Raw genomic sequence first — 21,636 nt, forward strand, 5'->3', positions numbered from 1 at the left:
AGGGGGCGGGGGAGGGGTAGGAGGTGGAGCTTGCACTGGAGTAGGAACTGTGCTCGGGATTTTTGCAGGACCAATGGAAGGAGGCTGTGGCGGAGCGGGAGGCAGAGGAGGAGGTGGAGGAGGTGGAGGCGGTGGAGGCGGAGTTTCTGGTGAAGACGGAGAAATTGGATAAAGCTTGTCATAGGCCTCCCTGTACTGACGAGCAAATTTCTCTAGCGCTCCATACGGAAAAAACTGCCCATGGACGTGTTCTTGGTGGCTCTTTAAAATAAGAACATTGGAAAACAGTTTACCACACGTTGCACATTCCAGCTTGTCAGCGTTGTCCCCTTCACCGCCTTTGCTCTTCTTCTGAACCTTCTGCCTGTTTTCATTGTACTGAATGACCAGTTCGAAACCAAAGTTTTCCAATAAAGCTTTGGCTGCATTTCCTCTGGCCCCTGAAGCTATTCGGGGTGGTAGGATAGCTGGTTCCAAGGGTTTCTGCTTCTTTACGTCTTTGCCTTCTTTGAGTGCTTCACCTTCACTTGTAAATTCTTGCTTTGGTTTTTCTTGCTTTTCAGCCATCTCGTCTGTCTCCTTATAAGATGGGGTGTCCTTCATGATCTGGCAGTCTGCAGCCCCTATGTTAGTTTGCTCTTGTTTCAGTAATTTGCTTGCCTGCTGCTGCTGCTGTTGCTGTTGCTGCTGCTGCTGCTGTTGCTGTTGCTGCTGTTGCTGCTGTTTTTGAGATGGCAGCTGGGGCTGTGTGGCTTGGTATTGTTGTGCTTGTTGCTGTAGTATTTGGAGTTGAGTTTGGCCAACATGATGTTGGGTTTGAATCTGCTGCTTCAAGTCTTCAAGCAAGGATCCAGCCATTCCGGACATGCCAGGCATACCAAAGGCAGCAGAGCCCGGTAAACCCAGATCTGGCCCCAAGCTAAACTCAGTCCCAGGTATGTAGAATGGAAAGAGAAACTGCGGCTGCTGGAACTGCAGCAGTGCTTCTGGAGTCATAGGAAAATGAGGCAAAAAGGCCGGGTTTAGAAACTGAGGCTGAAAGAACGCCGCTTGCTGCTGTAACTCATGCTGTAGTTGCATCTGAATTTGTGCTGGTGACTGTGGCGGGTGGTGTGTAGGCTGAGCAGAGATTAATTCAGGAGTTTGTTTTTTATTTAATTCTTTGGCATCTAAGTGGGTATCTTTGCTGTTCACGGCTGCTAAACTCAGGGAATCTAACATGCCTTGGCTAGGACTATTCACACTGGCTGCAATGCTGTGCCCGCTGGCCACATGACCGCTGGGCTCCAACTTTGCGGCTCTTGCCTTTGTCTGGTGGAGCACAGACCTCATGTGGATTTCCAACGTTGAGCTTTGGCTGTAGGCGACGTTACAGATGCTGCACTTGTAGGGTTTGTTATCTGTGCTGCTGTTGGTTTCTTGAGGAACAGGACTGGAGGCTTCCTGCAAAACTTTTTTCAACTTGTGCAGATGAGAAACTGAATTATAATGGACCAAGAGAATGTTCTTTTGGGTGAACGACTCTTTACACACTGTACACTTATATGGGCGAGATGGATCGAGGAACTTTTCCATCGTAAAGTTTGGCCCTTTTCTAAAAGGTAAGGTCCGCTTTGGTTCAGAGCCCATGTCATCTGGAATAGAGCTACTATCACTTCCTACAGGACTTGCCTTCCCTTCGTGGTCCACCTCATACTCTCGCTCCATTTCCTGCTCCAGGGCGTGGTCGTCCTGGGCCATAGTTTCGCTCTCTGCCCAAAGTTCACCATTCACGGGCAAAGAAGCATACAGTTGCTGAAGTTCAGCTTCACTCAGTTCAGGGTGCCCTGCTTCCAAGTGTTTTTTTAAAGCCTGGAATGTACGGAAACTACGCTGGCAGAGATTACACATTGTGGCGGCCCGAATCGCATGATACTGGGAATGTATCTGAAGCTTCTGCATAGTCTTAAAAGCCAAGCTGCAGTGGTTACAGCGATATTTATAAACATGGCGGTCAGAAACAGAGAGTGGTTGCCTTTTTTGCTGTTCACTCAGCTGATCTGGCAGCGTGTCGGCGACTTTCACATCCTTACTGCTGTGTTTATTCCACTCCGACACTTCTGTGGGTTCTTTACTTGGTTTCTGCTCCTCACTCTTAATTTCCATGCTAGCCTTCGAATCCTCAAGACCGGCCAAACTTTTGTCATCCATTGGACTTTCACCTGCGTAGAAGAGAACACAGACATGTCTCTTATGGGGGAAAAACACCCCATTGTTTAAATGTCAACAGATACTGTAAGTAGGAGCCGCTAAAGGTTTCTGCTTAATTGATTCTTTGAAGAAATATTTACTTTGCAACTACTATGTGGCAAGTTCTGTACTAGATCATAAAGATGAGCAAGAGATCACCCCTAGCCTCGAGGAACTTCAGGACAGGAAAGAATACGAATAAAAGGTAATTAGAGTATGCTGCAAGCAATGTGATATAAAAGGCCATAACCTCAGCATTCATGGATTACAACACACAGAACATTTTTGGCAGTCTGACACTTGGGTTTCCTAAGGGCAGTTATGGATACCTAGATACTAAATGTGCCTTAGAAAATATGACTCTTGGCCCCAACCACCTGGAGTAAAGAAGAATGAAGAACACCAAAGACACAAGGAAAGTAGTAGCCCAAGAGACAGAAAGGCCACATAAACCAGAGACTTCATCAGCCTGAGACCAGAAGAACTAGATGGTGCCCGGCTACCACCAATGACTGCCCTGACAGGGAACACAACAGAGAGTCCTTTATGGAGCAGGAGAAAAGTGGGGTGCAGAACTCAAATTCTAGTAAGAAGACCAGACTTAATGGTCTGAGACTTGAGGAAGCCCGGAAAGCATGGCCCCCGGATTCTCTATCAGCCCAGAACTAAAACAATTTCCGAGGCCAACTCTTCAGACAGGGATTGGACTGGACTGTGGGACATAAAGTGATACTGTTGAGGAGTGTGCCTCTTAGCTCAAGTAGATACAAGAGACTAAACAGGCAACTTCTGTCTGGATGTGAGATGGGAAGGCAGAGAGGGTTAGGAGCTGGTTGAATGGACACGGAGAATCAGAGGCGGAAAGAAGGAGTGTGCTGTCACAGTATGGGGAGAGCAATTAGGGTCACATAACAATGTGTGTATAAATTTTTGTATGGGAGACTAACTTGAAATGTAAACTTCATTTAAACTACAACAATAAACAAAAATAAATAAAATAAAGAAGAAAATACGACTCTTGGAAATGCCATGCTTTTTTTTTTTCTAATCTTGATAGTAATAATCTTGAAGCATTGTCCCAAAGGCAGCCCCTCCACGTGTGTTTTCTGTGGAGCCTGATCAGAAGCTGGCATACCTGAATATCTCCCAGACCCCTCAGCTGCAATGGCCGCTGGCGTGTCCCGCTCTGATTTCTCAGAGGCGGCTGCTGGCAGTAGCATACTGTTCGGCATCATGACATCAGGGACGGGCACCTTTGAAAACCAAAGACGTTCATGTTAAATGTACCCAAGAAATCACAAAGTCCATCACATCTGCCATTTGCCAGTTACAGGTCCCACTTCCATTTTCCCAAACAAAGCAGAGACATTTTGTGGATCTTACAAACTAACGCTTTCTTTTCAAATTTCAGACCAATGCTGTTGCAAGGCTGTATTCCTGCTTATATTAAATATGGTTTGAAGGTTTTTGATTCCACAGGTCTATTTTTTATAAGGAGAACCAAGAGAGTGTGAAACTCTAGGTGCCCACATAAGTCATTTGGTTAACATTATACATAAAAATAAGACAGCAAAAATACATTATCGAATAACTTATGTCTTATACCATATTTGATTTTTTTTAATGTAAGCAAAAGAGACAACAAATGGGCCTCAACTGTGGGTTCTGTAACAGTCAAGAAAATAGCATGAGCAGCGCAGAATAAATAAATTTGTATCTACCAACAATTAGAGATCCTGTGTTGACACCTTTACACAGATTCTGTCAAACATGCATCAGCATTTGGTATCCTTACTGTCATAAGCAGCTTCTCCACACAGTCCGGAGACACACTGTGCAAATGTGTCAGATGAAGCTGGAGATGCATTTTGTTGCTGAGGACGTCCTGGCAGAGGGGACAGCAGATGACTGGCTGCACCGAGTGCTGGGACAGGACGTGCATCTGGATACGACTTTGGTCCCTGCTATTGTAGTTACAGTAAGGACACTGGTAGAACTGGAAAACAGTAAATAAATAACCACGGCCGCCATTAGTCCATTCGTTTTCATGGCTTCGCAGCGTCTGTATTGCCGGTCACAACGTTCCCATATACTTCAACAGCACTGAATCGTTTTGGGCCCTAGCACTTTTGAAGCAATTAAACAGAGATGTACACAGCAAAGGGAAAACGCGTGTTTACCTGATCGTGACAGAACTTATTGTCCTCTGCAGGTTTGGAACTTCTGGTTGCAGCATCCTCTTCTGTTGCCAGCAGGAGGGGCTGGCTTGCCCCGGCCACGCCGACTTTTAGCTCCTTCTCTGGCGTGATTAACCCTGATGCCAAAAAAGAAGAGAACAACTCAATTTTTAAAAGACCAACAGTGTCACAATCTGCAAAACTGTAGGTTTTTCAAATAGTTGTGACTTTAAATCCACTGAATCACAAAAAATTACCAACCAACACTTTTGTATAATGCTATTAGCAAAAGGCAAACAGCATACTTCTTTTTGTCCACTAAATGGCCTTTAGAAATATGTTTTTAAATGTACTCCTTTCTCGTGTTTAGGTAGGTGGCCTTGAAAGATTCATCAGTAACACACACTCTGTCTTTGGTGGCTCAGAATGCCTGTATCCCATTAAAACAAATGTACTTCCATTCACAAATACCAACATAGAAAATAATTATTTTCACTACTGTTTCCTTCTCTCTGCTAAATTTTTTGGGCACTGAAAAGACTACAGAATTCTAAAATATAATGAATTGTAATGTGGAAACTAAAAAAGAACATTTTTATGTGCTGAATGTAGAATTTTAAAATTCGCCATATATTACACATCTGCTGCGGCTATTATTGATTTACTTTTTGCCTTAGATGCTTCAGCAATTGGCTGTACCCATGAAATTATAGTCCAGATCTCAAGAAGACCACTGTTTTATGAGGTTAATCCAAGTATTCAGTGTTAAAGACAATTTAAAATTTTGCCCAGATGAGCTATTTAACGTGCAGGAGCTTCCCACACATCAACGAAAAGAGTGTGATTCTAATTTCCCAATCTAACAGAAAATTCTTCCCAGCATCAGTTTGCCCGAGAATATCCTCTGCGAGGCTGGCTATTAGAGCGACATTGGGTAGGCATGTCACATACATCTCACGACAAACACAAAACTTCATTTACCAGCCATTCCAATCTCATCATAGCACACCGTCATCTGACCTTTTTCCGCTGTTTATTATGAGTATTTCTAATTTTAACTTTCAATTTTCACCATCTTCCAGTCAATTTGCAACTAAATTATTTCCAGGGTGAGGACACTATCACTGGACAACTGGGTGCAAATACATCTTGAAATGCAATGAGGCTAAACCATTGATTGCCATCAGACCCCGCGTAAATATATAGTCCCGGCATAATCTGATTGTATGCTGCGCGTGAAGATTTACCTTGATTTTTGTTTCAATCCACATACGGTTCATAGAAATGAACAATTTGAACCTTATTGCCAAATAACCCAGTTTTAATTTAAAAATAAGGTCAAAGATGCTATGGAAACCAAGCCAAAAAAACAAACATTTTTTTCTATTCTGAATAGAGATGCATGTTTTATGTCATATATAGATAATTTCAAAAATTTCAAATTTAGAAAGAAATTTAAAATTAAAAGAGTGACTCTGAGGAGACAAACATTAAAATATAATTTTAATCAGATAATGGCAATAATTTTATCCCCTTGGAGTTTGTGGTAGATACAGAATTAATACTAACTTTTCAACAAATTGCATTAATTTTGATTTCTAGTTATAGACACTAGATTTTATTTGAATTGATACATTTGTCCTATGCCTTGGAGAAATTTAGATTATTTCTAGAAATTTGAAAAAATAACTTATCATATTTGTACAGGTAGTCCCCGATTTATGACAGGGTTCCATCCGTTCCTACGACTCTTGTAAGTTAGTTCTGACATAAGTCAAATACTTCTATTTTTATTTTTTTAGTTTTCATTATTATTGCCTTTTATTATCAGTATCTCTATAAATCTGATTTTTATTTTTCTTTGGGGATTGGCATAAGAATGATAACATAAGCAAATTATGCACTGCAATATTATATGTAATTCTTATTACTAACAATAATATGTACAAACAAAACTGATATGTCATAAGGTGGGGCTACCTGTATTTGGATAAATTTCAATGAGATAGAGTGAAAAGTTTTGTTATATTAATAAAAAAATATTCAAATATTTGATATACAAAGATTTGTCAAAAATAGGAAGGTTTATCTCATAATTAATTCTGTCATCAACAAAGTTTTCTTTCTCAAAGCAGAATATACTGTGCTTTATTGTTTAAAAAAAGCGCTAAAGACAAACATTTAAGAAAACAATATGATATATATTATTTGCTAATAAAATTCACTGCTTAGAGTGTCAGACCAAGTTGCATAAAGAACACAAGCAAAGCAAGTTTAAATGACTGTTACTTAAATCAGCAACTGTCTATCAGCCGCCTTCACCTGTGAGACTTAAAGATTTTTCCTAAAAATGTTCCCCATTAACAAGTAACAAAATGTTCCCTTAAGAGAATAGTACTATGTCATTTTCTCATATCATTCTTTTGTGCACACGGTAGAACTGAACATGACCAAATAATAAGTTGATCCAATTCCCTATGCTATCAAAGACTGCCACACAGAAATCAAAAGAGGATTTCCCTGACTCTTGTTGCTGGCAGGCCCTGTGGCGCATCAGAAATAGAATAAACCTTTCAGACTTCTAATCTCTTAAGTGTATAGATCTGGCCTTATTTCCATAAGCATATATAGTGTGTATTTTATTTTCATATTGGTACTATGAAGGATCAAAACAAGTGTTATTGATTTCAAGGTTTGAAACATTTTACTAAGCCTATATATCGGTGTGCATATTTGGCATAATCAATACCATATGTATTAAGAATATAATGTTCTTATTTTTATGCTTATTAATATTCATCAAAAACATAATTGGTTTTGAATTTAGTGACTTTCCATGCTGCATGAAGAAGGTAAGAGTTAAGTCTTGGGGTCACTATCATATAACCATTGCAACAACTATTGTCTAGAGTATTCCACCCAGTATATGTCAACTTCAATATTTTTTGGTTAATTAACTTGGTTAATTAAACCATGCTCTTAATGTAAGCTAGGAGTTTCATAAGGGCCATTTTATCTTAAATTAAAATGAGGTTATAAATAAAGGCTGGCCCCTCTAAGTGAAAGCCATTGATAAGACCAGGAAGCAGAGAATGCTGAGATGTAAGAACATGACGAAAACAGATCCCTGTGGGGAGGACCCGTGTCAAGATTATTTGCAAAGATGCTGGAATTTACATTTTATGCATGCATGCCTTTTCTACTCAAAGAGGTACTATCTCAGGTAAATCGTTTCCCTGGGAAATTACAGGAAATCAACTCTGGGGCCTTTTTCTGAATTATCTTATCCTATAAATGCCTTATATTAAATAAGGGCTAATTAACCTTAGAAGGTTTTGATTGGGTTTTATGATTACTCAAAGTTTATGTCTGCAACTTTATTTGAGATAACACCATTTGTTATTCTAGGCAAAACTTTGATATGGAATCATAATTCATTCTGTGTTGTTAAGGACACCACAATATTTTCAAAGAACAATGCCATTTTAACTAAAAAAATGAAGCCTAATTACAAGTAAGTACCGCCAAATAGATGAGCCAATGATTATCTGTCACTGATAGGATTATTTAACTTGCATGAGACTGCTAATAGAGAAATGACATAATTCTTTTCGATTCAGATGCTGCCTACTTTATAATTCCCAATCCCTAAAATACAGAAGGTTGAAAGCTGGTTTATGCTCATAACAAGTGAGGAAAACCCAATAACACACACATACTCAAAGCAAATTTTGAAAAAGCAATAAAACAAAATACTGAGTTATTATTTATGAATCGATGTCTTTGACAAAGGTTGAATAATATCAAACTTGACTATCACAGAAGATGTTATTCAACTCCAGATAATTCTAAAATTCTAATTACTGGTACAGTATTCTCTCTAACGAGGCTAGAATGAAAGGATAATTTTAATTACAATAATGAAGGTTAATTTCCATCTTCTCTCCTGTTTACTCCCTTATTAAAAAGTGGTCCCCTTAGCCATGGCAGAGACATATTACATTTTCAATGCAAATGTATTAATCTGGATAAACTCTATATTAATTCTTGTACTGCACAGAGCTATAATTTGGATTATAATTAATCTAAAGTGGCACTAGATTTAAATGACAATATAAATGAGGCATTAGGAGGCTTTTCTATTATGAATGAATATTCAACAAATATAACTTGCATATTGCCAAGTCTCATTTTGAAAGCTCTGGTCCTAGAGATTAATGCCAGCAACACAGAACGACAGCTCACACAGACATAGTCTTCTTAACATGTGTTAATTCCTTCCTGTCGAAAAAATTCTGTGCTAAAGTGGGGGGGTCACACTGTTTTCCCATCTAACTTATTAAGATAGTGATTAATTTAGAAGTTTTGCTAGTCGTTCTTAACACATTTAACAGACATGAGAAAAAAAAACAATCTATACATAAGCCGTTATCTGATCATTAGAAATATTTCCTAGGGGGAAAAACAATCCGTGTAATAAATTTTTCACTAATGAAATTCAGTTTAGAAAGAGGAAACTTTGCTAAAAGTTTGTTAATGTTAGTAACAAAAAGTCTTCTTGAAGGCTGGGAGATGTCAAGGCTAAGTATTTGCATATCAATAACTGCTTTTAGATGGTCATTGTTTTAGAGTCCATTTTTACTTCTATCCACATATCTGGAGCTGGTGCCTCAGTGGTTAAGAGCTTGGCTGCTAACCAAAAGGTTGGCAGTTTGAATCCACCAGCTGCTCCTTGGAAACCCCAAGGGGCAGTTCTACCCATACACGTAAGGAGGGATTTCTAGGGGGATAAAAATTATCTGCATCCTCTCCTATGCCTGAGTTCTGCCTGGCTAGTAGAATTAGGTGCCCATTAGAGAATGACTGGTCCATTACTTATGCAGAGCAGTAAACAGTGCTGGTGGAGATGGAGGCCCTTGAATCTGTGGTCTGTTTCAAGCAGGAATCTTTCCTCAATGGATGAGAAGATTAGATCCATTTTCAAGGAGTTCCCAGATTCCATCCTCCACAAGGTACTATACGTTAGATACTTAAAACCTAGCGTAATACCATATACCTAAATGTTAATGGACATTCTGTACAGGGTAAACTGGTATTGGAATGTGTCATGGATTGAATTGTGTCCCCCCAAAATATGTGTGTAGCACCTTGGCTAGGTCATGATTCCCAGTATCGTATGATTGTGTTATCTGATGCGATTTCCTTATGTGTTGTAAACTCTACCACTATGATGAGATTATATGTGATCTCCTCATGTGTTATAAATTCTATCACTGTGATGAGGTTATACTGATGAGGTTGACAAGATTATTGCCTTGATGCAATCTCTTTTGAGATATAAAAGAGAGAAGCGAGCAGAGACACATGGGAACCTCATACCACCAAGAAAGCAGTGCCGGGAGCAGAGTGTGTCCTTTGGACCTGAGGTTCCTGTGCAGAGAAGCTCCCAGACCAGAGGAAGACTGATGACATGGACCTTCCTGCAGAGCCAACACAGAAAGCGTTCCCCTGGAGCTGACACCCTGAATTTGGACTTGTAACCTACTGGACTGGGAAGACAATAAATTTCTCTCTGTTAAAACCATCCACTTGTGGTATTTCTGTTAAAGCAGCACTAATGACTGAGACAGCGTGTTTTACAAATTCTTCTGAAAAATGGGAGGGATAGACTCTGCAATCTCTTTTAGCACTACTGTGTGAAAGACACCAACGAATGCATGCAGACTCTTCCCTCTCAGAACTAGTCAAGCAGCTCACCTTGATAAGGTACATCCCAAAGAGTCAACAGACTGATCACCTTGCTATTTCCAGTCCTTTCCAAATGAGGTTTGGACGGCACTACCTTGATATTACCTGATCACTATGTACTTTGAATTCCTGTCAATACTCTCAGGAGCAAGCTTATTGATACACAACTATGACATCGACTCACATAGCTTTAGACTCCATGTCAACCTTAGATCCTCTTGGTTTAAATCAAATTAGAATTCTATGTCGGCTGGTACATCCTAGAAGTAAATGTAAATGACACTTTTTCCACTGGGTTCCTGAAAGAAATTTAGCATGGCCCAATGTGGCATGGGGGACAGGGAGGCCCTTCAAATAATTTTTTAAGGAAATTGCAAAACATAGATATTGCAAAGACTGAATTACCCATATGAAATAATTCAGGTTTATATAAACTTGCGTGTAAAAATTGTATTTTATACACAACCAAGTGACTTCATAGTGAATACAAGCTTCTTGAAACGCGGCTGTCACTGAGACTCAAGGGAAAGACAGATGACTACCTGCAACTGATAGGCTTGAACTCATTTCAGCACTTCTTCTGCTTCAATGAGCGCAACACAGTATAACTAGGTATAGCGTGCAGCAAAGTAGCCAAGGTAATATTCATTGCAACCATAGATTTCCATCTCATACATACAAAGCATGGATGAAGTCATACATTTGCCAAATCAAACACAGAAAAAGCCTTAGATATCCACACCAGATGCTGGCCTAGGGTCTGTTTGTGCACAAGTAAATATCATGACCCGAAGGTTTGTTTTCAAAGACAGTAGGTTTCATTACTGGGATTTGTCTGTTCTAGAAGATCAAAATTACCCAGCACCTAATCCCTTTTCAATGATATTTCCTCTTTCTTAGGCTGAATCATCTGTAAACTTTTTCACTGGATTTTGTTTGAAATGCCTCAAATAGATGCCCTTAAAAAGGGCAAATTCCTGAGTGTAAGTTGTAAAAAAGCAAGGAAAAACAACGTTTCTTTTTAGGGTTACACAATTAGAAGGGGTGTGCATGTGATTGAATGACAAAATTCAAGTGATATCTAATCCTGTGCTTATGAAAAATTAATATGCCATCAGAGGAATCACAAGCATTGCTAAGATTAATGAAAGGCACTTAAAAAATTACAAGCACACAAACTGATTTGATTAAAAAATAATCTCGCTGGTCGTCCTGTAATATTCTTCAACTTATCCACATCTATTCTGTCAGATGGTTATGATTAAAACTAGGTCAATGGGAGCCTACTGATAGAAATCACATGCAAAACACACACGTAATGAACAGTAGTGAGAGTGTTCAGACAGTTTAAAATGAAGAAAAGCTTTTAATAAGCTTCAGAGGTGGAGGGGACAGTGAAGGAAGGGCTGATTGCAGAGAGCGGGGGTGGGGGAGAAAGGTGAACAATTCAAGCGTCTCACCAGAGTCTTGAGCAGAGTTTCTCCTTTCGTTGTTGTCTCTCTCGCTTGTGTCTCTCTCGTCATCCTCAGCCACTGCTGTGGGCTTAACAGCTCCTTCTGCTTCGTCACTTTGTTCTTCTGTTAGAAAGGCAGACGTGTCAGTAGGACTGAAAAGCTCAGAAGAATGCACGCTAAAATAAACTAGGTGACCATTTAAAGACTTATTTATGAATCATCTGCAGATATTCATACCCAAAAGCAGACATAAATGTATTCGAAAGTCTACGTTAGAACACACTCGCTGTCCCAGTACAAAGTTTTATTTTTTATGTCAACACACAGAACACGTTGTGTACTCCATCAAAATAAGAGAAATCATTTTCAGCACAGTTTTAAAAGCTGCAAAACGTTTAGAAATTGGGTGTCAGGTAATTCTGGACTTTCAGTAGCAGAACCTTGTAACAACATAGGCCCACTGTTCCAAGGCCTTGGGTAGGTGACAGAACAAACAAAATTCTTAGAAAAAACTTTTAGTCCGGTGATGACAACGTATTCAATATAAGACAGGTATCAGTCCTGCCTTCAGACTCCAGGCACCAGACCCCAAGGAATTCTTTGGGATTTTGTTAAAGTCTCTAAAGTTGAATTACATTGGGGATTCTTTTCATCTGTAGGGGGAGCTATACAAGGTATACTTCTTGGGTGACAACAGCATCACCCCACACCTCATTCATGGGTTCACACCAGCTAGATTACATGGAAATCCTTACAGTAACTCAAGCCTATTTAATTATTCTGTAAATCTTCGTTATGTCGCTGCTGGTGGATTAATCTGTCTATGCAGTTAGCCTCTATGCTGGGGCTGTGTTGTGCTAATCCGTGAAAGGCCCACTGTTCTCTTTAATCCTGCGATCATTTGTCTCTCACTGTGCTGATGTCACATTTTAATGAATTTTTAGCAATCTGAGTAATGCCAGATAACCAGGCTTGTAACTCCCCACAGCATGGCATGCTGTTTGCATTGCCACACAAAAACTAAAAAATCATATTCCCCTGTTCAGGTAGGAATTACATAAATTAGGAGAAGGTAAAATGGGATTGGAAGCAGCAGGCTGCTCCATTTCATAAAATCTTTAATGACCATATAAATTAACCCTGGAAAGGCAAAAGGTCATCGCCACTCATTTGCATACACTCTTCTATTTGCTTTTGACAAGCAGAGCTTTCATGCAGAGAACATGATACAATTAACCCTTCAATAACCATACAAAATGCTGCTACTGACATTTTAAGTGCTGGGCATTAACTGAAAATTACACACTGCATAAAATTTTCATTGCAAATGCTGCAGTGATTGAAGGGGGAAATCGTGGCCTTCTCCACAGCCCATGCTTTATTAATAACGTTCTGACAGCAGAATGAAATATCCACTGTCATATGTAGCAGCTGAGCACCAAAAAAAAAAAGCTCCTTAGTGCTTCCCTTGCCAGGCAGGCAGGCTCTGCCACTGTGTGCGCAGGGAAACAACAGAGAGGGACAGTCGTGGGCTCCCCGGGAAACTCCAAAGAGCTAAGGGGAAGACAAGGACATTTGATTAATTCAGAATCAGAGTTGGTTTTAACCGCAGGTCCTCCAAAAGGCACCGTACGAATCCATTTATTCCATACGTGCGTTTTGCCTCTGCACAAAAGCAGAGGTGTTTAGGTGGTCCGTCATCTGGGATGTGGGGGAAGCTGCACTCTCAGACAAATACCCATGGAAATGTTATTTTAAGAAGGGGAGAAAGATCAACACTTCTTACGGTTCTCGCCTGCTTTCCAAGCCCCATCCAGTGACAATTCCTGAGCATACAGGGCAGCGTCCCTCCTCCCAGCTGGAGAAAGGTGGCCGAGCTGGGTTTGGGAGGTTAGAAGCCTGTGCTCATGATTGGACTGGGCTGTGTCCCTGCCACGCACACACATGACGTTATAGCCAGCGTCCAGCCTGCGGCTTAGGACAGCCCTGGGCCATTACTTTCCGGCTCATCCTGGGAGGGGATGCGAGACTTCTTGTACTAGATTTACTGGCCCTTTCCCCCAGGACTGGCAAATGAAGTGTCAGAGTGCTACTGACCGTCCTTATCTTGAGGGGACATAAAATTGTAAGGGCTATCGCAACTCACATTAATAAAACAGTGTGTGGCAGCAGAGGAAACAGAAAATTATGAAGGTCCTAAAAGAAAAGCTCCAGTATAATCTGGGTCTCATCAGACAGTTTTTGCAGGGTCGTCTTCCTCATTTCTGGTACGTGTTCTAAGTGTGAGAGAAATTCCCAGACATGTTCTTCTATACATCACCGTGGTGTCTGACCTCAGCCTGACCCTGGCAACAGTTTGAGAAATCTGGATGTGAACAAAGACTCAGTGTCAGCAGCAGGGGGAGATTGTGGGATAGACTCTCCCCATCAACTTAATCGCAAACAGCAGGTCTGAGGCCATAACTCTGCCCAGCTCCTCTAAGCCACAACTCATAACCTTTAGAGGTGGATTTGCCTGCAATGCCCTGCCTCTGTGACTTTTTTTTTTTCTTTCTTTCTTTCTTTTCTGGTTCTTCCTTTGAAGTAGGCAGGCAATTAGCTCTAATGCTCAAGCAATTCAGACCTGTTTTGTGGTTTCGAAGGGGAAAGCTGTTTATTACAGGTGGGCTCTTTGGAACCATAACAACTTTGCAAATTTTTAATCATGCAAAAAAATAATCAAAAGGGAACTTATATACACCATAAAGTTTAATATAAGTCAGAGGGGGAAAAAAAAGAGGTCAGTTTTGCTCTCAAAGAGAGTTTTAGAACTAAAGTGACATTTGTTTTATAAACAGACTTTAGAGTCAAAAGTATTATTGTGGAGAAACCACTTTCTTTAGAAAAGGTGTAAGTTGGGATTTGGGGTTATAGGAAGGAGTGGCTACATTCTAATATTCATATACCACATTTCCTCAATTGTAAAATGCCATAAAATGTAACATGCTTTATAGGAAAAAAAAATGAAATGTAGCTATTATTTATTAAAGGCCACCTTAGAATTGAGGGAAATACATTATATAAAATTCTAAAATATAGATACTGAAGCAGTTCTCATTTTCATTAATAAGTTTCTCTACTATTATATGCAATAATAATGAAGGTATTATAGCATTTCATAATACTGTTATATTCATAGTATATGTATTTTTAATTATTATTTTACCTCATGGGGTATTAAAAATACAGTATTTGTTTATATATTAACCTTTGTGATGTGTCTTATCTACGCTTAAAATGTGCATTAGGATTCATTAGAACTTCCCAATTTTCAGATAAATGATGATATATTTTTAAGTGCTTAAAAATAATAGGAAGAAAAAATACTACTACAGTCTTATAGAATTACAGTATAATTAACTTTCCCCAGTATTTATAATAGGCTTAAAATGATAATCTCCAGGCAACTATATTTGAAAGAAAAGTTTTGAATAACTAACTTAGAGTATTTTCACTTGAATGATCAACAATGATTGGAAAACCATTCTTATTTTAGTCTATAAAATTTGAATACATAATTTCTAAGCAAATCTACTTCAGCGCTATCCCTCTGATCCAAGCACCAGGTAACTGTGTATGCTTCCACTGCTGTCCTACACAATTGGGTACAGAAACCCTCTCTTCTGAGTCTTGTAAGAAAAACACTGGATACCCTTAAAGCCCATGAAGTGATCATGGAAAGAGGAAGCAGAGGATAGTAACTTAAACATCTGCAGTCTTGTATATTGGGAATCTACTCACTATAAGACATCTGGTTTATGGGAATTCGTTCCTGGACTCCTCCATAGTCTTCTTGACCCCAGGCATTCCCTGCTCAAATCTATCCTCCATATGATCTACTTAAATCTGACTTCCCTACTAAAAATCCTTCAGTGATCACCATCACTTATAAAGAAAAAGCTCAACCTTCTGTACATGGCTAAAATACCTCCAAGATCTGGTCCATGTCTACCTCTCCGGTCTCATCTCTCTTCACTTCCTTCCTAGCACTTTAATGCCCTAGAAAAGTGGTTCTCGAACTTCAAGCCATCAGAATCACCTACAAGACTTGTTAAAATACATGTTTCTTGGCCCTACCCTAGAGTTTCTGATTTAGTAGGCTTGGGGTGAGGCCTGAAAATGTGCCCTGCTCACAAGTTCCCAGGTGATGCAGATGTGCCTGGTCCAAGGACCACACTGTGTGAATCACTGCTCTAGAATCACCTGGCTATTCTAAATGTCCTACAAAAAGGTATTATTTATCCCTCTCTTGCATCATACTGTTGTGGGCTTCATCCTACCTCCAACCTCTCTGAAAGATCCCTCTTAGTCCCCATTGCTGGGGCCTCCTTGATTAAAAATGCATCTAAATACCAAAGTGGATCCAGTCTTGGTCCTAAGCTGTCTTCTCGTTTTTATCTACATTCTCTCCCTAGGTGACCTCATCCAGACCCACGGCTTTAAATTTTATATCTCCACTTGGATGGCTAAAAAGCATATCCAACTCACTATATCCAAATCTGATCCCCTCCCAACACACCTCACTCTGTTTCTTCCCCAGTCTTCACCATCTCGATTAATGGCACCACCAGCCACCAAAAAGCAAGAGTCATCCTTGACTTTCTTTCCCTCCCATATACATCCAAATCCATCAGCAAGTCCTGTTATTTCTAGTTTCAAAATATTTAATATATGCTAAATTCATCTACGTCTTTATACTTCCACTGCCAGAACTCTTAATCTCTTACCTGTGCCACTGAAATGGTTTCATAAGAAGGTAAGATTTGTTCTTGCTCTTCTACAGTTTATTCTTCACAACTAAATAAGATCAAGCCATTCCTCTGCTTGAATCCGGTAATAACTTCTTATTTCACTTAGACTAACCCACCAATTCCTTACTATGGCAGAAATGATTAGGCTCTTACCTACCTTTCTGATTGCATCTTATGCTGCCGACCACCTCATTCGCTAATGTTTCTCCATATTAGCCTTCTTTCTCTTCCTGGAATACGAGCAACTTATTCTTACCTCTGTCTGCAGTAGGTTTCCCCAGACTCTCTGCATAACTGACTTCTCATTATTCAGGGCTTAGCCCAACTGTCACTTCCTCAGAGAGACTGTGGCCACTGCTTCTAAAGTAGCTCTTCGTCTGTCACATAGGTGAGGTCCTCAGACTGCAGCGGCTTATAGACTTACACTTCGTATAAAACTGACCATTTGTGTATAAATATAGATATGAGAAATTATCATGTAGAAGTTACATGCTCTTTAAGATGTTACATTGCATATATTTGATTTTGCTTTTCACTTATTTATAAAAGGGATCTGATTTGATCTAATAAGAGAAGTTCCAGAGATGTTTGTGATATAAATTATGAGAATAACAAATAATTTAGGACAAGACAAATTTTTGAGAAAGATTTGACCAATTACCTGAGGTTGCTCTCAACTGCTGCTCTGTAAAATCATCCTCACAGGTCCTGGCTCCCAAAGAGGCCGTTTCTGCAGAGAATATCCGAGTGAAAGGTAATTAGCACACCATATCCAACACTCAGGTCACAAACAATACCAAAATCACCCCAGATACGGCTAAGAATCAAGTGGAGCTGGGTGAGTCTCTAGTACACCTTATCTCCTAGTGAGCAGTGGTTGGCAGAGTGAGTCCAGAGAATAGTAGAGTTAGATTTAATACTGAATGATCAGCAGCACACAGCAAATACACAAATATAGATAGAATATGGAACCCGAAGAGATTAAGCCTAATTTTACCTCTTGGCTATATTGTCAAACCTATGGATGATAGGAATGCAACGGTTGACAGAGAATCGGTGTGTTTTTCTAAGACAAATAGTATACCTAACTCTAGATTACAGGATTATTCATCATTATGACACTGGCACATCACATAAAATTTTTTAAAAAGTTATTATATGTTAGCTACTGTGAGAGACCAAAGCAAACATCAGGTACTGAAGATGGAAACTTGAAGAATAAGTCCAAGTCACCAATAAACCTACATTTTTATTCTGATCTTTGATTTGAGTTACAGAGTAGAATTCACAACAATTCACTGGTTTGCTAAAGTCAACACACCCCAGACACAAACCATTCTTTTCATCTAAGCATGTTCTTCCTTTGCATTTCCTGCTGTAGCTACTAGATTAATAATCCATAAAAAAAACAACATGACCTCAAAAATCACCTTCAACCCCTCATTCTTTCTCCACATTGAGTCATCAGATGCTGTTGATTCCATTTTATAATGTCTCCTGGCATCTGTCTCCCTTTATTTCTTCTGTCATCTTCTCTGGCCTGACAATTTCAATCGCCTCCACAACAGTCCACCTGCCATGATACCCTTGTCTTTCCAATCCAATCCTTCAAAACATCCCAAGAGTTATCTTTTAAGAATACAGAATTGCTTGGGCACAAATCATGGCTCCACCTCTCTCTAGGTATGGAAACTTGAGCAAATTATTTAACCTCTCTCAAGCCTCAGTTCCTTCATTTGTAAAATGCAGCTATAATTGTATAAATAATTAATAATCATAAGAGAAAATAAATACAAATAAAGGTACGATGTGCTATAGTCTTCAAAGTCAGAAAAGATCAGGTCTTACTGATAGGTTAAGAAAAGTTGTCTCCGTCCCATAATTCTTTAACTGCCAAAAAGAATCATGTTTATCTTATATTTCTAGGCAGTAGCATCACTAGTGGATTCTGAAGGCTTAAAAAAATAATTAACCTTGAAAACAGAAATGCCCACACCAAGGCACTATTACTGTATTTACTCATTTTTTTTTTTCCATCTGTGTACAAAACCTCTGACCTTTGGTGGTAACCTATTTAAAAACAATATAATCCTAATGAACACTCAGTGCGTCCCCGACCAAGCATTACATTTTCTTATACCTGCATCTTAAATTAATCTTAAAAAGAATAATTATCCTCAGTCTTTGCTTATAATTAAAGCAATAACTTCCAAATGGATCACAGCATTGATGTCTATCCAGTATTTTACTGATAAAGCCCACCTTCTTCCTCTAGCTACCCCTCACACTTCATACCTTGATCGATGATGTTCCTTTTACTTTGAATGCCTTTTGGTTCTTCTCCTGTTAAACTCCTATTCTTCCCTCAAAACCCAAAGCAACTGTCACCTTCTCTGTGCTCCCATAACAATTAGCTTATATATGTTGCAACACTTCTCATGATGTATTGTGATAATTTTGTACATGATACCTGTATATTTCCCCAGTAAATTAGCAGATTCTCAAGAGCAGCTTTTCATCCTTACAGATTCTCAGCTAAGAACAGAGTGAGGTATATCAACATCACCTAGGATACTTTTTTAAAAAATACTACTGTACATCCTACATCCTGAAACAGATGAGTTTCAAGGTGAAAATTTTGTAAAAGCTTCTCAGAGTCTCAGGATTCTAAAAATAGAGCTATTCCAATGATATTAAATGCAGATAATACTTCTTATATATATATGTATATATATGTGTGTATGTAAAACCATTTCTTTTCTAGAAAATAAATAAATATAACTTATCAAAGGATGCTTAGTAGTCCTTATTTTAATATGCACATACATACATACACTTCAACGTATCATATGGACTTGCTCAAATAGATACCAGAAGTACCTAAATTAATTTGACCAAATGACTGCTACTCTTTCAAGATGAATGAAAATACAAACAAAACAATGACAACTTATTGAGTTCGTGAAAATAAACTAAAACAACGACAATTTATCAAGTGCTAAGCTGTTTGTCTAGAAACGATCATTTAATCCTCATACTGAAATGATGAAGCAGTTATTAATCCTTATTTTACAAATCAGGAAACTGGGGCTTAAAGAGGAGACGGTAACTTGCCCTTGGCCATCGAGGTAGTGACAGAGCCTGGAAGGAAACCCAGGCCTGCCTGGTATAAACGTCTGTGCAATTTGAATGTGTTCAGTTCTAACACCACGGTATTTGGGAGCCCATAAAGGTTTTCCTGGTCTTAAGGTTGCTGTTGAGTCGGAGTCGACTCAACAGCAACCCTACAGGACACTACTGGACAATCATTGGATCATTATAAGGATTAAATGATTGTTTCTAGGCAAACAGCTTGCCCTCAATGAACTGTCATTGCTGTATTTTATTTTCATGAACTCAGTAAGTTGTCATTGTTGTTTTATTCCCCTAGGTCTTAGTGAAGGCTGAAAACTAAATGCGGGGGCGGGTGGAGAAAGCAACTTGGCAGTAGTTCTGTTAAAATTCTGATATTTCACAAAGCAGTTACATTCCTTGAATACAAAGAGTAACCAAATAATGTTTTGGTGCCGTCTGATAGTGATTTAAGAAAATGTACGAAATATTGAAACCGGAAAGTTATTTAATCTCACAAACTGGGTCATGTGGCACTTGGCGAATGCTCCAATGAGAGTAAATGGTGCAAACAATTTCATAAAGAAATCTAGTTCAATGTGTTATAGTATTCTTTTTATACCCTCAACAATGCTGTTCCATTTATACAAATGGTATAAATATTTTAATAAAAGAGCTTTTAACTTATCAGATGAACTGATTAATCTATACTCTTCTGCCTGTGTAAAATGGAATGTTTAAACCTAGTAAGGATACATCACATCTTGCAATATTTCACTTTAATAATTGCTCTGTAGTAACAAATCTGACTGCTGTTAACAAGGTCTCTTTTGCTGGTGATTTAATCAAATTACTAATTGGTGTTCTCTAGCACCTGACCTTTCCTGTTTAACACTATTTAAAAATAATATCACTGGCTTAGTTTATCCAGTACTGTCCTTTATCCTGTCAATTTGGTGATAGCACATTTGAAAATGATACCAAATTACTCTTTGTTATTAGTACAATGTGTTAATAAAATCGGCAGCATTTTCTGTGGAATAGTGTATTGATTATCACAATCATCGTTATCAAGAACATTATTTTACAGAGTATTTGCTCTGTGCCAGGTACTGACTGATGTTCTTTATATGCGTTATATCACAGCTGACAAGAGGTGAAGCTATGATTTGAACCCACACAGTATTATTTCAGGGAGAGTTCTCTTAACCACCATGGTATTCTGAACCATATTTCTGAAATCATAAAAGTATCTCTCCTTCTGATTCTGAAGTTATTTCCAGTGTTCATTTTCCTCATTTGGCCTGAATTCTGCTAATCACCCATTTTCTTAGCCCAACCCAACTGGTTACATTTAAAAAGTCAAAGCTGAAAATCTCAATTATTAAGTGGTCTCTATTCCTTTAAATGGTGAGAAGCAAAGTCCTCGAGACTCATTTGCCTGGACTGCCACACCCACTCAAAAGCATATCTATTTCATTACTCCTTTTCATCTCCCCAACCCCTCACACTAATACTATTTATTCTGGCAAATAAACTGATAACTTTTAGCCATTTAATTTTGGTTCAAAAATTATCAAGTTCCTACATGATATAATTTTTTCCTCGCTAAGTGGAATAATAGTTAAGAAAAAAAATGAACTATAATTCCAACAAATCTAATGGTCAGAGAAGGATCCAAAATTTTTAACTTTTTAATCATAGTTTAAATGTATAAGCAGAGAGTTCTAAGTTTAAGATCTTTTGCTGTGATGCAGGAATAAATCCAAAATGTACTTGATGATCGTGACAGCCATGTGCTTTTTATATTCTTAAAAACAAAACTTGGGGAAGATCCAGCACAAGAACAGTGACAACTGGAATTTCAAACTCCAAGCATAGTTGTTGTTAGGTGCCGTCTGGTTGGTTCAGACTTACAGCAACCCTCTCTATGTACAACAGAATCAAACACTGCCCAGTCTTGTGCCATCCTCACAATTGTTGCTATGTTTGAGGCCACTGTTGCAGTCAGTGTGCAAATCCATCTCATTGAGGGAGGGTCTTCTTTTTCACTTTATCAAGCATGATGTTCTTCTCCAGGAACTGGTCCCTCCTGATAATATGTCCGAAGTACGTGAGAGATGAAGA

The 21,636-nt window shown here is 38.9% G+C and overlaps 1 protein-coding gene across 1 annotated transcript in view; it reads right to left on the reverse strand.

Annotated features, from left to right (window-relative positions):
• Window positions 1–21,636, reverse strand: part of ZFHX4 (zinc finger homeobox 4) — a 179,985-nt gene that overhangs the window by 13,439 nt on the left and 144,910 nt on the right. The window contains exons 4-9 of the mRNA XM_023727732.1: window positions 17,060–17,128; window positions 11,615–11,731; window positions 4,410–4,543; window positions 4,025–4,225; window positions 3,365–3,482; window positions 1–2,201 (exon numbers count right to left, since the gene is read on the reverse strand). The exon at window positions 1–2,201 is cut by the window's left edge and continues 3,280 nt beyond it. Of these exons, the coding sequence (XP_023583500.1) occupies window positions 1–2,201; window positions 3,365–3,482; window positions 4,025–4,225; window positions 4,410–4,543; window positions 11,615–11,731; window positions 17,060–17,128 (2,840 nt within the window). The remainder of the gene's footprint in view (window positions 2,202–3,364; window positions 3,483–4,024; window positions 4,226–4,409; window positions 4,544–11,614; window positions 11,732–17,059; window positions 17,129–21,636) is intronic.

Source organism: Trichechus manatus, unplaced genomic scaffold, assembly GCF_000243295.1.
Source record: "Trichechus manatus latirostris isolate Lorelei unplaced genomic scaffold, TriManLat1.0 scaffold00018, whole genome shotgun sequence".
NCBI classification, from domain to species: Eukaryota; Metazoa; Chordata; class Mammalia; order Sirenia; family Trichechidae; genus Trichechus; species Trichechus manatus.